This window comes from Manacus candei, unplaced genomic scaffold (genome assembly GCF_025592945.1).
Source record: "Manacus candei isolate 608988 ecotype Guabito, Panama unplaced genomic scaffold, ASM2559294v1 h1tg000019l, whole genome shotgun sequence".
Taxonomy (NCBI): domain Eukaryota; kingdom Metazoa; phylum Chordata; class Aves; order Passeriformes; family Pipridae; genus Manacus; species Manacus candei.
This window is the reverse complement of record NW_026138067.1, coordinates 3454990-3469022: the sequence shown is the minus strand read 5'-3', so window position 1 is coordinate 3469022 and position 14033 is coordinate 3454990. Positions and strand designations below refer to the sequence as shown.

Here is a 14033-nt window from a genome sequence, read left to right as displayed (position 1 = left end):
TCTGTGGGGACACAACCTCTCTTTATAAGAAACCCTTTATATTAAGCCTACCTATTTGCAAACCTATTTCTATCCTCCTGTCAAAATCCAAACTGAGGGAAGCCCTGTTGCAGATAATACAATCCTATCTGGGAGAAGCTAGTGGGAGAGTCATTTTCGAACGCTCCCATTCTATTACGTGCAGTGAATAAAACACATTTAACCCCACAATTAACCTCTACAGCTCTCCCAGCTCCAAACCCTAGCTCTAATCAGCCCTGCTCCTATGTGCATGGGCTGTTTCTCAGTGGGTGAGGTTTGTTTCAGCCTTTGAATTAAAGAGGTCATCAGCCAGCATACACCAAGTAATTGGCCACGAGACACTGACCCACATATGGTTGAGAGTGGCAGCAGTTCAGAGCATGTCCTTGTCCAAGTGCTTTGGACATGTGCTGCTGGCCTGTGAATCGTGAGTCATGGAAACCTGTTTTCTTCAACCTGTAACCTTATTTAAACTTGTTCCTACTAATTGTTTTCTACCAATGCTGCTGCGCTGTTAAATGGGATTCCTGATTCAGTTACCAATATTCTCTCCTGAAAAACCTGGCTAAGGTTTCAAATACTGCTTTAAATGCGTGGCTGGCCACTCAGTATATAAATATATCGACTTTTACCTCAGGAGACCAACGTTCACGTTTGAAATTGGCACTGCATAAAAGGCCTTCAATCCCTCAGCCTAATCCACCCTTAGTGGTACTCCAGCACAGGCTGCTGACAGACACCTTTTGGGGAGGCAGCCCCAAGTAGCCACCACGTGAAAGGATAGGTGCACAAGAAGGGCTGAATGTGGGAAGAGGCACTGCACCTACTTCTACCAGCTTTCAGTCTTCCCCTTTGCATGGTAGAAAATTACTTGAGCCCCTATGGAACTGAAACCCACAAAACTTTGTAATCCTGCCTCTTGCTGTTGAACACACACTCAAGCAGCACAACAACAGTAATGTACTGCAGGCTTCTGCTCATCAGACACATGATGGACCAGCTGACTGACCATCATCTCTGTGGAAATTAAGAGGTTGCTATATTGTGCTGTTTCTTGTAACACAGCAAGGAAAAGTCTGTGCTGATCTGGGTCACAGAAGCCCTCTGGGCAGCCCCCTCACTGGCAGCAAGTGCAGGGTGAATGCCACAGACCCAACACAGGCCCCTCGGGTTAGGAGATGCCTGCACTGCATCCCATTTTATTTCACAGCTGCTTTGAATTTTCTATTTACAGAGCTGGGATGGGCTTCAGTAATTGGTGAAAATGAGATAAAGATTTATACACAAAATGAAATTTATATGAAGATTTCAGAGGGATGCTAATGGCAGACTAGTTGATCACATGTATTTCCCATGTTGGTACTAGAGAAGGAGAAACAATGGGTTGATGTTCTGATGAAATTGGAATTAAATTCATCTTCTCAGCACACTAGAATGTGTATCTTGTGAGTATAAAAAACCTGTGCAAGAACCACTGCTTAGAACAGCAAAGAAGTGCTGTAATTGGAAAGAATTAATGATACCAAAACAAACCATTGGCCTGCAACACTTGAAACGGCACCTTATAGGGGCTAGTACATCACCTGTCCCCTAACAGTCACACATACTGGGTTTATGCAATTTAAAGCAAATGACCCCTACTTTAGAAATGCTTCTCCCATAACTACCCTGCCACCAGCAATCCCAGTGCTGGGACCAGTCCTAGGCTTTTTTGGAACAGATGGCAACCTCATGGCTCCTTGTTGGCTGTTCCCGGGAGCGTGGGGCTGTGTTCAGGGTCCCATGATCACAGGAAGGCAGCAGACACCGGGGCGATGTGTTGCGGGTCAGGGTTCCCCCTGCCAGAAGGCATCCCCCCGGGCTGAGATACCAGATCTCTCAGGGAGAGCACAGAACTTCATTCCATATACCCTTTCCTGTCTGCTGAGGACACCAGGACATGCAGAGTGGTCTCATCTCCAGGCTCAACACCTTGTATGTGTATCTTATAGGCATATTATGGGGACCAGGGTTAATACTGAGTTTGCTGAAGACCAGCCTGTCTCACTGAACTAGAATACCTTTTGGCTGCCCCACTGGCAACTACCTCTTCCTATCTACTTTTCAGAAAGAGAAAGGCCAGAGAACAAAAGAAAAGGCCATGCTCTGAAGCTGCAGAGTGCTCAAGGAAGCCTGGGGGAAAGGTTTATTCGGTTGTGCCTGTGCTCACCTCAGCTCATTTGGGCCTGGGAGGCTTCCCCATGGTAGGGAGATTGAAACCTCAACCATTCTGTCTCAGCAGCTGGGTCTGGCCAGAGGAAACCGAGGCCATGCTCTCCAAACCAGCTGCAGAGGAGGGCGTGATTCAAAAGCCACTGTGTTGGCTATGTGCCATTTGAAGTCCTGCATACATACATAAAATACATTTGTGCTGCTGGATGTCCTTCCCTGGCCAAATAGGAAACACCTATGTTTTGTGGCATGCAACTCTGGTTCAGTTTCTAGACAAAGACTAGAAACACATGGAATTCCACAAATGGAATAACACATTTTGTTCTACTCTGAAAAGGATTCCATGTGAAACTGCCTGAAATATCCATTAACTGCTTCAGATCCAAGTAAATCCTAACCACTAAAAAGATAAATGCTTGTATGTGGTTAGCTGGCTCACTTTCTTACCACCGTCTCTTGTCCCCTTCCCTTTTCACAATCTCATGACTGCAAAACACAAACCTAACATCTAACACTGCATAATCTTGCCTTCTGCTCAGTAAAGCTTTCCTGTGCACGTAGCTTCATCGAAAACAAAAGAGTCATAGTGCCAAATGTTTCTGAGGAATTATGTGATTCTGGTTCATATTTCCCACCAGCTGAATGCAGCTTTCTCTACTGTAGCTTTTCCTAGGTCACAATGTTTTGGTTCCTCTCCCTGTTTCTAGTTGAACTCCAGAGGGAGAGGGAGCTCAGGCATATTTTTTATGCACAGTACCTTTTCAGTACATAAACGTGGTACCATCTGCTAAGTCTATCAGTGATAAACTATGAAGCATCTGTGTGTGTCCAGTTTTCTTTTCATGGAGCAGATTCCATAAATCTGCATAACAGCTCTTCTGGAAACATAAAAAATTCAAATGAAAATGCTAACTGGAATTTAGCATGTGTTTCTGTGTGAGTCATATTTTTTGTGACTAATTTATATGATAATATGTTGCTAGAATGAGCATTATATGAGCCACATATACTCTTGGAAAAAACACGTGTTAGCCGCTATAAAACCAAATGAGACTTTTGCACAATTAATTTCTTACATGTCTTTTCTCTGTAGTAAATATTTTTGCCATGCCAATTTTAGTTGCCTATTTTTTATAAGCTTAATGTAATAAACTTTTAATTACATATTTCTTAAATGTGCAAATAAAATCAATGTATGGCTGTGAACATATAAGGCCAGAAGACTAAATTGTATTGCTAAATCACAGAAGAAAAGTGAGTATTACTTCCAAGAGCACCTTAATATACCCTATCTATTGTTTTTTTCCCCCAATTTTGAAGTAGCTTCAATAACCTTATTTATCTCTTTTGCCACAATAACTTCCCCTGCTCATGTTGTCAAATGTGTTGTCTGGAACCAACATCCCTGGTGTCATTGTGACTTTTTGGAATTTCTCTAATTTAATACTTAATTGCTCTGCAGAGAAAGAGCAAGACTATTCTGAAATAAAATCCCATAAGAGAAATACAAGAATGGCAGCACTGTGCCGTGAGAAACTTGCAGAAGGGTGCAAGAAGAGGGCAAACACACAGGCATGCTTTACAAGAGGTCCAAGGCTCAGGGCACTAACTTGGAGCCACAGGTGGTTACTTTTTCTACATTGATTTGTCTGATCTTATTCTGAGCTCCTTTGGGACTTCTGACCCACCCTGCCAGAGGGGGCCGACCGTGCTGGACCATGAGCCCGGGCGTGGTGGTATCACATGGGCCCTTTCCAGCTCCACTGAGTGATGCTACATCTCCCCTTCTCCTGGTACCTGCCACCTCCAGCCCTCTCACCCAAGGTTTGCTAACAGCAAATAAATCCTCACTCCCTGTGCCCTTCTGCTGCCTGGTCTGACAGTTCTTTATGTTGTTCCTCCCAGGAGGGATTCCTTGGAACTATTTACCTGCTCTACAAAATATTTTCTGAGATAGGGCACCAGAAGGGAATGCTTGCTTCCAGAGATGGTAGGCATCAAAACTGGCAAAGAAATTAAACAATTTATATCTTTGGGTTTTCTATTCCTTTCTTAATACTCTTAGCATTTGATTTACTTGTTTGACCAGAAATAAGCAGTAAGCCAATACTTTCACAGGTCTATCTATTACTGCTACAAGACCCCTTTTTCAGGTGGTCATGCTTACTTCAGACTCTACTGCAGTGTCTGTGAAACAAGAGTGTGCTTCCTCTGTGCCCACTACTTAGAATTTGACACCACTGAGTTTCTCTGCCATTTCATTATGTAGTCACTCCATGCCATGAGATCCTTCTGCAAAGATTTCCTGGGTGATTGTTTTCTCTATTTTGAATAACATTGCAAAAAAAATGTTGTTGTTAGATTTCCTTCCCCTTCCCAGATCTTTAATGAATGTACCAAGTGGCATGGGTCTCAATGTTGGAAAGACTGATAATTTGTCCTTATTCTCTATTTTCTAGCTACAGTCTGAGATGACCTTTCCTCTTCTCCCTCCATATCTAAGGGTGCTTTTTAAAACCTTTGATGAGAGATTCTGCCAAACACCTTTTGAAAAACCAAGAAGCCTGTATCAACAAGTTCTCCCTTGTCCACTGGATGACCCACTCCTTCAAAGGATTTACAAGTTGTGAGTTCCTCCTACAAGCATCACACTTCCCTATTGTGGCCTGTATGTTCTTGTATAAGATTTTCTGCTTTTCTTCCATGATGTCTATCACTGTTTTGTATACCTGCCAGGCTGCCTGGGCTGTAGGTCCCTGGATGTTTCTAAAGACAGACCTCCCAGCAAGGGACATTCTACCCATGACCAGAATTAGACTTTGTACACAGTAATGCACTTACCTTAAAAGCCAAAATGATACTTATGAAAAGGAGGATAATCACAACCAGACATGTAGGGTTCACAGACATAATCTCTTCCTTGTAGGGAAAATTGTTGGGCTGCATAAGCAAAAATAAGCAAAACACTGTGAGTTAATCTCACAAGTCATTTAAGAGCCATTCAATTAGTGTACTCTATAATTAACAACTTACAAAGCTTTCTATGATCTACTAAATCGGGAGCTCTGCACCAACAACTAGTTTCAATAAGTTTGGCTGGAACAGGCATTGTGAAGACTCAGCTGTCAAAGGTTCCCTGGAGGTCTGAGGGATTTGCTTTTTGCTTTGGATGTGGTGTGGGCTCTCTTTTCCTCAGTGCTCACTGGGTTTGCATCTGACACAAACAAGCAAAGGACTGGGAGCTTTGCAGCAGGAAACCTGCCATCTTGGGAAACAGCAGGCAAGTCCTGTACTTACTGAGTAACCATTATAATGGCACTGGTTGCCAAAGACCAATGGCAGCTCCTTCCACAAAGTCAAAGCAGGAAAAACTGGACAGAATAATCCTTTCACCTAAATATTTGAAGACATTTCAAAACACATTGAGTTTATTCTTTTCCATTTTATTTTGGCTAAATTTGGACTACTTCTCCAGGAGTACTTGTTAATACTGCTATCTGAGTGCGTGTCCCATGGAGGCCCGGGTCCTCCAGGGGAGCCACATCATGATTTCGAATTGAAATGTGCTCCAGGTCCTTCTGCTACCTTATACATGAAATGGAGGTGACAAAATTAATCTTCTTGTTTAGCACATGCTCTACTGATTTACAGTTGTGAAACACTTTAGGATCATTGGCTGAAAAACAGTCTATAAAAATGTTTTACTGTATTTATTGCTTAAAGAAAATGCACCCTTTAAAATTAATGTTCCAAATAGTTTTGAAATACTGCAAGGCACAAGTTCCCGTTTCAGTTAGAATAAACCATTGTTCACAGACAGAGTTTCTCCACAATAGATAGCTCCACTGCAACAGTAGCTCATTATAACTGAATGCAATAGTTCCTTCCACACACGACCCCCTTTTCCCTTACAGGTCTAATTACTTAACCAGGCCAGCTCTGCATCCTTGTCAGGACAATTAACTAGACCAAGCTATAACTGTATTCTTGGCAATGATGGTGTAAATCCAGAGTAACCCCTTAATAACCCTTATGCCAGCACTCAGCCCAGTGCATCAGGAAATTATCTTTTTTTTTGGACAGCTGCTACTGAGAATAGCTCTTTATTTAGCGCTTCCATGAACTGTTCAGAGTGGTTAACATCAACAGCAGCTGTAACAGTTTGCAGATAAACGTTACATAAGCACATTTTCCGCTTCTTGACAGCAATGTTTCTGTTCCTGTACTGAATTTCATGGCTGAAGTTTTTATCACATTATCTTCTTTGTTGAGGACACTAGCTTTTGTAGGACACTAGCTTGCTATAATTCAGTAAGTTGCTGCTTCTTTTTTCCCATAGAAAGTTATCCTAAATATAGTGAAGGCAGTCACTCAGAGACCAAGAAAGCAAGAGTATATGCCAAAAAACAATGCCCCAACCTCCCCTCCTGCTTGCAAGAGGGAGGCCACGAAAGGAAGTTAGAAAGTTAGAAAGTCCAGTCAGTCAAGGACAGTTACAGTAAAACTGCCCCCAAATGATTTTTTCAGTACTGACCTACCATTAAAAAACTAGTCAAACTAGTTTGTGAATATAATAAAAAATTCCCAGTAAGACTTTGGTCTTCCTACACAATGATTTTTGGGAAACAGTCACCACCTGAAGACTGGATGACTGCATTCTGGTGTCTTGGCCATAATCTATTGGCCTGTTTCCAGACATCAACTCAAATGGGATTTGCATGGGGGCAAGAGGAGGGCAGAAAAACGACGAAGAAAGTTTCCACTACATTGAAAAGCAGGAACATCTGCTAGAGCCATGAACCCTGGTCAAGTCTGGGAGAAGGACATGCTGCTGAGCAATGCCTGGCACTCCCTTAGTGTCATTGTTTCAGATGAAAAAACCCAGTAATTCAGCAAAGCCAGGACAGCATATGAGGAACAAATTCTGCAGTTTGTCCCCTTCAGGCTTAGCTTTCTGAGTCTCTATCCGAAGAGATGCGAGGTGTAAGCAAGCCCCAGAGAGGTGGTGGGTGCTGTGCCCATGTGGTAGTCACCCCTACCCATCTCCCCACCTGGGAGATCCTGGTGCAGGGTGTGAAAACTGAAGCTGGTCCCTCCTGGAGCTTCCAGGCTTTCCATTTGGGAGACAAGGCTTTCAGGGCTTCTATGAATATCCCAGGGGTCAGAATGGAAGAAACCCCCTTTTGTCTGTATTTGCTAACTGGGTTGGGCCAGTCTATGAGCAGTCTGATCTTAACTCACAACTACAAACCCCTTCAGTGCTGAAGGAAAACAGATTTATAAAACCTGCAGCTTTTGGCAAAGAAGCAGGAAAGGTGGTAGGAAGCATCTTGATTGGCTCCAGGCTCACCTGGTTCAGGAATCACCCTAGAAGTGGTGCCATAAGGCAGCCCTTGAGGTCCTCCCAGAGCATCAGCCATTCCCAAAATCTCATTAACATGGAAAACTTGTACCAACAGAGGTTCAGATAAATCAAAGACCCATTGCCCTCCACTGCAGTGATAAGCTTAAATGCTGATACGGGTGCATGAGGGGGGACAAGAAATTCTGCTCCTGTGCTGGGGGTTTGCTTTCCTGTGGGGAGAACAGTAGTTGAAATCCTGCTGCTAGAAAGGTTTCAGATACTGGGCTCAGTGCTGCAACTTCTAGGAAAAGATCAGTGTCAAATGTTGTGCAAGGTTTGATGAAGCTGAGACTGAAATACATCTGGGTGGGAAAAATCAAGTCTGTCACTGGAAATACAGGAATGATTTTGCAGCACAACATGATGAAATTTGCTATACAAACAAAATGTACTTACAGTAGTGTTGAACTGGCCTGCTAAAGTCATAACTAAATTGTCATTTATAACCTTGTTGCGGACATGGAGAGGGTTGTATGCATAATAATATACCTGGTACACTTCTAATTTTAAAAAATTACTGCTTATATATATCAAAGCTCTATTACACACTTAAAAAGAATCTAAAACTTGCATAGAAAGTACATTTCTACTGTATTGATATTGTACAAATGTGCAAGAAGAATAAAATGAAAAAGGCTAAAGCCATTTTTCATTCCCTCAGCCTCCTTGCATAACCTTTCACGTCTTCCTTCCTCCTGGACCATAAAAAATCCACTTTAAAATATGGTGTGGATTCTCGTCCCAAGTTGCCATCCTCCAAGTATCAGGATCTTACAAAATTGAAAGAAAACAGTAATGTGTCAGGAGAATTTTTAAAGCTCTGCTATGAAGTTAGTACTACTTCCTTGGAATTATAAAATGGCATTAAAAATGTCAGAAAGGATATTTCTTTTTTAAGCTTTAGTTTATAGGAAAAATTTCTTTAGGTTTAATCTCTTTCCTGTTCTCTAGATGTTTCCCCTAGGATTTAAAAGCATGACTGATACCACATGAATTGTTAGGCAGCAGCATTGCAGGGAGTCCCACAGTAAAGCTATTTAATATAATTTGAAATTTTGTTTAGATGAACTGTCATAGTCCTGTACTTTAATAAAAAAAAAAAAGTTTTCATAACACAGTTGCAAGCTAGCCTGTTCTGCACCTCTGCTTCAATCCATTTCATATACTGTTATAAGATGACAGAAGATGAAGTGTTTCATTTGAAGGCTTTAAAAAGCCCATATATCAAAGATTTAGTGGGGTTAAAGGAAAGAAATGTGCTTTAGGTCAAACTGCTTTAGACCTCTACTGTTCCAAGAACCAAAATGATTTTTTTTGCATATGTTGGATTCGCTGTATGTGAAAGGTTTTGGTTTTCAAGTGACAATGATAATGACCAAGATGTCCAACATAATTCTTCATAACTTTTATCACGCAATCATCATAAAGCACATAAAATGCAAGATTTGTAACATTTACTTATTTTACATGACCCTTTATGCTGAGATGCTCTTGCTATCTACAGAAATTCAGTGGTACACCTGTGTGCAACTGGGTACCAAAAGGCAACAAAAAGTTTCCAAAGACACCTGTTCCTCTGAAAGAAGAAATCAGTGTAGGCTGATGTTACCAAACACCCTGTGAACACAATTGCAACATTTTCAGCTAGGGTGCTGCCCAGCTTATTGATTATGTGCTAATCATCTTGCTAAAAGTACATGGAGGGTTTCACAGTAGCTTGTAACTCATCACTGACAGACTGCAATCTCGCAGATGTGAACCACAGTAAACAGATAATGACCCCATATACTAGTGAAGGGAAGTAGAAATGGTTAAAGACACAGGGGTTTCACCTTTAGAGCAAGAAGAAATGTTCCTCTGAGACTGCCAAATGTATTCCATTACCTAATGCACACCTTCATCCAAATATTCAATAATGGATTTGAAGAACGATTGGGATTTTTCATTTCCCTTATGGAGTTGTGCCCCCTAAAATATCATTCCCCAAATACAAAGCAGTTTTAGAGCAACAGAAACTGTAAGAATACCAGGAAGAAATACAACCCTTGCTTCCTGCCTATCCTGGCAGACCACTGCAAAGGGGGCAAGGGGCAAGACGACTCTAGGGCTTATTTATAAATCACCAGGAAGGATTACACCCAACTGGATGACTCAGGTCTCACCTACAAGGTCAAGGGTATTAACCACAGGTCTTGCTCTAAACACAGTGTTTGAGATGACAAACCTGTCCACCATGAGTATTATTCAAAGGTAGGGAAACAAGTTCTGTATTTCAGCACTAGCACTGCATTGATGGCATTATTACTGAAAATTTGACAAGCTTGCATTTAGTTCCATCGTGTGTCTGAGTATCTGGTAACAGTGGGATCTTCACCTCTCCCCTTTGTTTTTGCCCACTCAGACTGAGTGTATTTACTCTGAACCAAATGTAACAACCTTTGCCAACCAACGTAGCCCTTCCAAGGAAGGGTACAAGGGGCTCCTGTTGAGTCATTTGTGCTCAGGATCACAGCTAAGACATAGGAGATGTAATCAGCTTCAAAGCAGATGCATAACAGCTTCAAAACATTGTTGAACGGGTGACATTAACTGCACAAAAATTCATCACAGGTCTTTGGTAGTTTTTCCACATCACTAATCTCCAATATGAATGATAAAATACAAACTAATCCCTCTTTCTAAATGAATTTAACTTGGACTAGCTTTTAGCTGCTAGCTGCTCATTATGCCTCACATCTAATTTAAACAGCCTTTTAATACCTCATTATTTTGCATATAAAAACTCCAGTGGCACTACCTCTTGGTCTCCTTTCTCAGTAAATGAAGTAGGAAAAGCTGATTGTCTCATGATACTACAAATATATCCAGATTTTATATAGTTTTTTGAGGAACTTTCCTGCATGTTCTCTGACTTTTAAGCATTGTTTTTCACAACCAGACTCCATAAATAGACAGAAAATCTATGTCACCAGATGAGAAGGGAAGTCTCCTCTCCATTACTATTAATTGCTCTTTTTTTCCTGTTCACAAACCCCAACAGCAACTTTTGCAAACAGCAAAACCACTTGGAGGCTGTAGTTTTGGCACTTAGTTCCCTAGGCTGCTTACAGGGTCACTGCATCCCAGGCACAGTTGTCATACTGTACATTCATCTATATTCTTCATGCTTTTACATTTCTTTGCATTCATCTATGTGGCACACATTAATGGCTGAACTCAGGCTCTCAGTCAGTCTAGCTCACTGTGTCAGCCATGCGTTTTATTTGAAGTGTTTATTAGAAGAATATGCTGGGGAAAGCCACAAGTACTGCCGCTGGGAAATGCAGAGATGAGCCCACTCTGGGCAATGCAGGGTAGGGTCTTTCAGAGGATGACACAGAATAGCCAGATTAGACTCCTGCTCACAACCTCCCACCAAAGAACTTGATCCCTCTAGACAACGAGCCTGCAGAAGCTCTCAAGGCTGACATTAGCCTTTATGAAGGGCCTTTTGGGTACTAACATTATTAATGGAAGTTGGGATGAGCATGAAATCTACTGCTGATTCCTGGACACCTTCCTCTGCCCAAAATAGAAACTCACTGGCAGATGGCTGGCTTGACCACGACCCCTTGCAGTCTGCCAGCTAACCTCTCCTAATCCATGTGATACATCCGCTATTGATCTAGTGCTTCACTGTTGCTCTGAGCATCATGCTGCAAAGTCAAACATCTCATGAAAGTCCATTATGTCCCTGCCTATCTTTATTGATGAAGTCAGTAATCTTGTCAGCGAAGGAAAATGAGTTTGCCTGCAGGACTGATTTTCCATGAAACTGTGCTGGCAGTCATTAATCATTTTCCTCTGGTCTAATTCTTTATCAATTGACTCTTCTCTCAGCCCCAGCCCTTCTGTCATTATTCTGCTTGGTAGCAATGTCAGGCTAATCAGCCTATAATTATCCTGGAAATCCCCCTTGTCCTTTTGAGCACTGACAGTTTAGCGGTCCTGAAGTCCTGCAGCATTTCATTATCAGTACAGAAAATGATTTACAACAGCAAGACAAAGATGTGTGCAACCAGAGATTTTAACACTCCAGACCAGCAATACAGATCACAGAGTGCTCTGCTGCACCATACCCAATCCCTTCCAAGGCCTGCTCCTTCTATTTCTGATACAGAAAGGCCTGTTATTTTTTTATCTGCAGGAAATACAGTGGTGTTTTAGCAGACACTTTCAGAGAATCAGCTGCTCTTTGCCCTTCTATAGTGAGCCAGCTCCAGATGCAGCACCAGATTTTCAGCAGAAGAGCAGAGGCTTTTAAGTGCACAGCTCCCAGCCTGCTCCTGCCCCCCTCACGGTCCTGTACAGTGACCGAGTGAAACCTGGTTATGACTCATGCTCTGGGAAGTGGGGGAGAGTTCCTGCAGCCACACAGATGTTTGTGCTGCCACAAGGGCAGGGCTGGCCCTGATGCAGCAGTGAGGGACTAGGTAAAGGATGGGCAGGAGGGCTTCAGCAGTGGCAATGCCAGCTTAATCACTCACTAAACTATGACCGCAATCTGCTCTTTTCCACTCGTACTTCTGAGAACCCTTTGATTTATTCCTCAGCTTCTCTTTAAGTGTACCATCAGCTGTGAATGCAGGTAGGTGTTAAATAAGAAGGATAACAGACACGTTTACTCTTCCTGAAGATTTGTGTGGCTACTTATCTGCCTGCTGTTTCTCATTACCTGTTATTTATACTGGCCAAGCTAGCTTTCCATCCACACAACAAAGTTCACAGCCAAGCTAATCTGTATTTGGGTTCTCAAGGCAGATTTTCAGAGACAGTTGCAACACTGGCTTCTCCAGAGCTCTGCAACTCCACATGAACCCTGCTGGACGTAGCACGTGGTTCTGTGATGAGACAGAGGCTGGTGGTCTCCTCTTTGCTTCAGGGTGTTGCAATCATATCTCGTACACTTATGCAATACTGGCTATGGATGTTTGGTCAAAGCAGACCATGGCAAGAAGGGAGCCTAAGACAGAATTCGAAATATTTTCTAGTAAAACCAAATATACACTCAATCAAACTCTTGCCTAATGAAATGTGTTAAAGCTACCAAATAAATTAAAAGGAGCAACAAAACATTCTTGAAATAGCACCAAAGATAAGGCACTGGATAGGAACACAATAACTCTGAATGCAAAACCAATTACCTATTATCTACATCTTGTAACATGAGTCTCATTCTAAATGAAATGATGCTGAGAGCTTCCATGACATTACAAAACTCTAGAACTTTGCTCAAATATTACAATAAGTAATTGTAGTAAGCTAGCAATGTAACCTTGCAAAGATGTCGAATTCAGACTGGCAAGGACTGAGAGAATTTCTCAAGGACTGCATGGGAAGTTAACAGGCCAGAAATACAGAACAAGCAGACAGTTTTTTTCCCCCCCAAAACCCCAGAGGCTTGTGAACATCAAATGATTTACCAGCTGATGGAGGTAGTCCTGAATTGTGCTGGGATAGATGAGTACACTGATGGCAACCAACGTGTTGAGAGCAAAGTCAAAGATCTGATAACAGAAGAAAGGGATGATCCAAGCTGCATGTTGCTAAAAAGGAAATAAATTAGAAACTCATCAGCCACAAGTTAAAATAGAAGGATGTATGTTTTTCTACACTAAAATCTAAGGAATATTTGACATTATGCAGTATTAAATCAGCTAAAAGAAATATGACATTCAGCCTAAAGGGTTGGCCAAGGCAGTTTGGCTGCTGGACTGCAGTGCAACTCCCACAACTCATTATACTAGGATATTCAGAAACCACATGATACTTTTCCCTCCTAATTAATAGGATTAATGTTGGGACAAACCACAGGCTTGGAAGGTGAATGGGAAAAAATTCCCTTAACTTTGATAGGTACAAGATTCAGTTCTCTGAATTCACCATTTGCCCAGAGCTTATTTGAAACTGCAGACAGTCAACACAACTGGGCAGTTCTGCTGCCTGCAGCAGGGGGCCCTGGGGTACCACTGATCTAAGCAATCAGTTCTGCTGTCTCTTCTACTTCTCCTTTTTCCCCCCTCTCAGTTTTCAGCTAAACAACTAAAGAAGCAATTGTTAGAAAGCATTTTTATTAATTTTGTTTCTATGGAGTTGTGTAGTTCACTTGATTCATGTCTTCAGCAAATATAATTACCTTATATGCGCCATATGTAGCCATTGCACAGATGAGAATCATAAGAAGAGAAATTGCAGTGGCAATGCACATATCTGGAAAAGAGACATCAAAATTACTGCAGATAATTTCAGAACTTGGTTCAGTTATTTTGTCATCTACCTTTTGCAGAGCATCTCAAAGGGCAGGGTGAGAAATGGGTGGAGATGGGGTCAGGTGCATCATTCAGCCATTGCTGGAGGA

The 14033-nt window shown here is 42.0% G+C and overlaps 1 protein-coding gene across 1 annotated transcript in view; it reads right to left on the bottom strand.

Moving 5' to 3' along the window:
* The window catches only part of LAPTM4B (lysosomal protein transmembrane 4 beta), a 60289-nt gene that overhangs the window by 22717 nt on the left and 23539 nt on the right, over positions 1-14033 (bottom strand). The window contains exons 3-5 of the mRNA XM_051785245.1: positions 13812-13885; positions 13099-13221; positions 5074-5172 (exon numbers count right to left, since the gene is read on the bottom strand). Coding sequence (XP_051641205.1) covers positions 5074-5172; positions 13099-13221; positions 13812-13885 — 296 coding nt within the window. The remainder of the gene's footprint in view (positions 1-5073; positions 5173-13098; positions 13222-13811; positions 13886-14033) is intronic.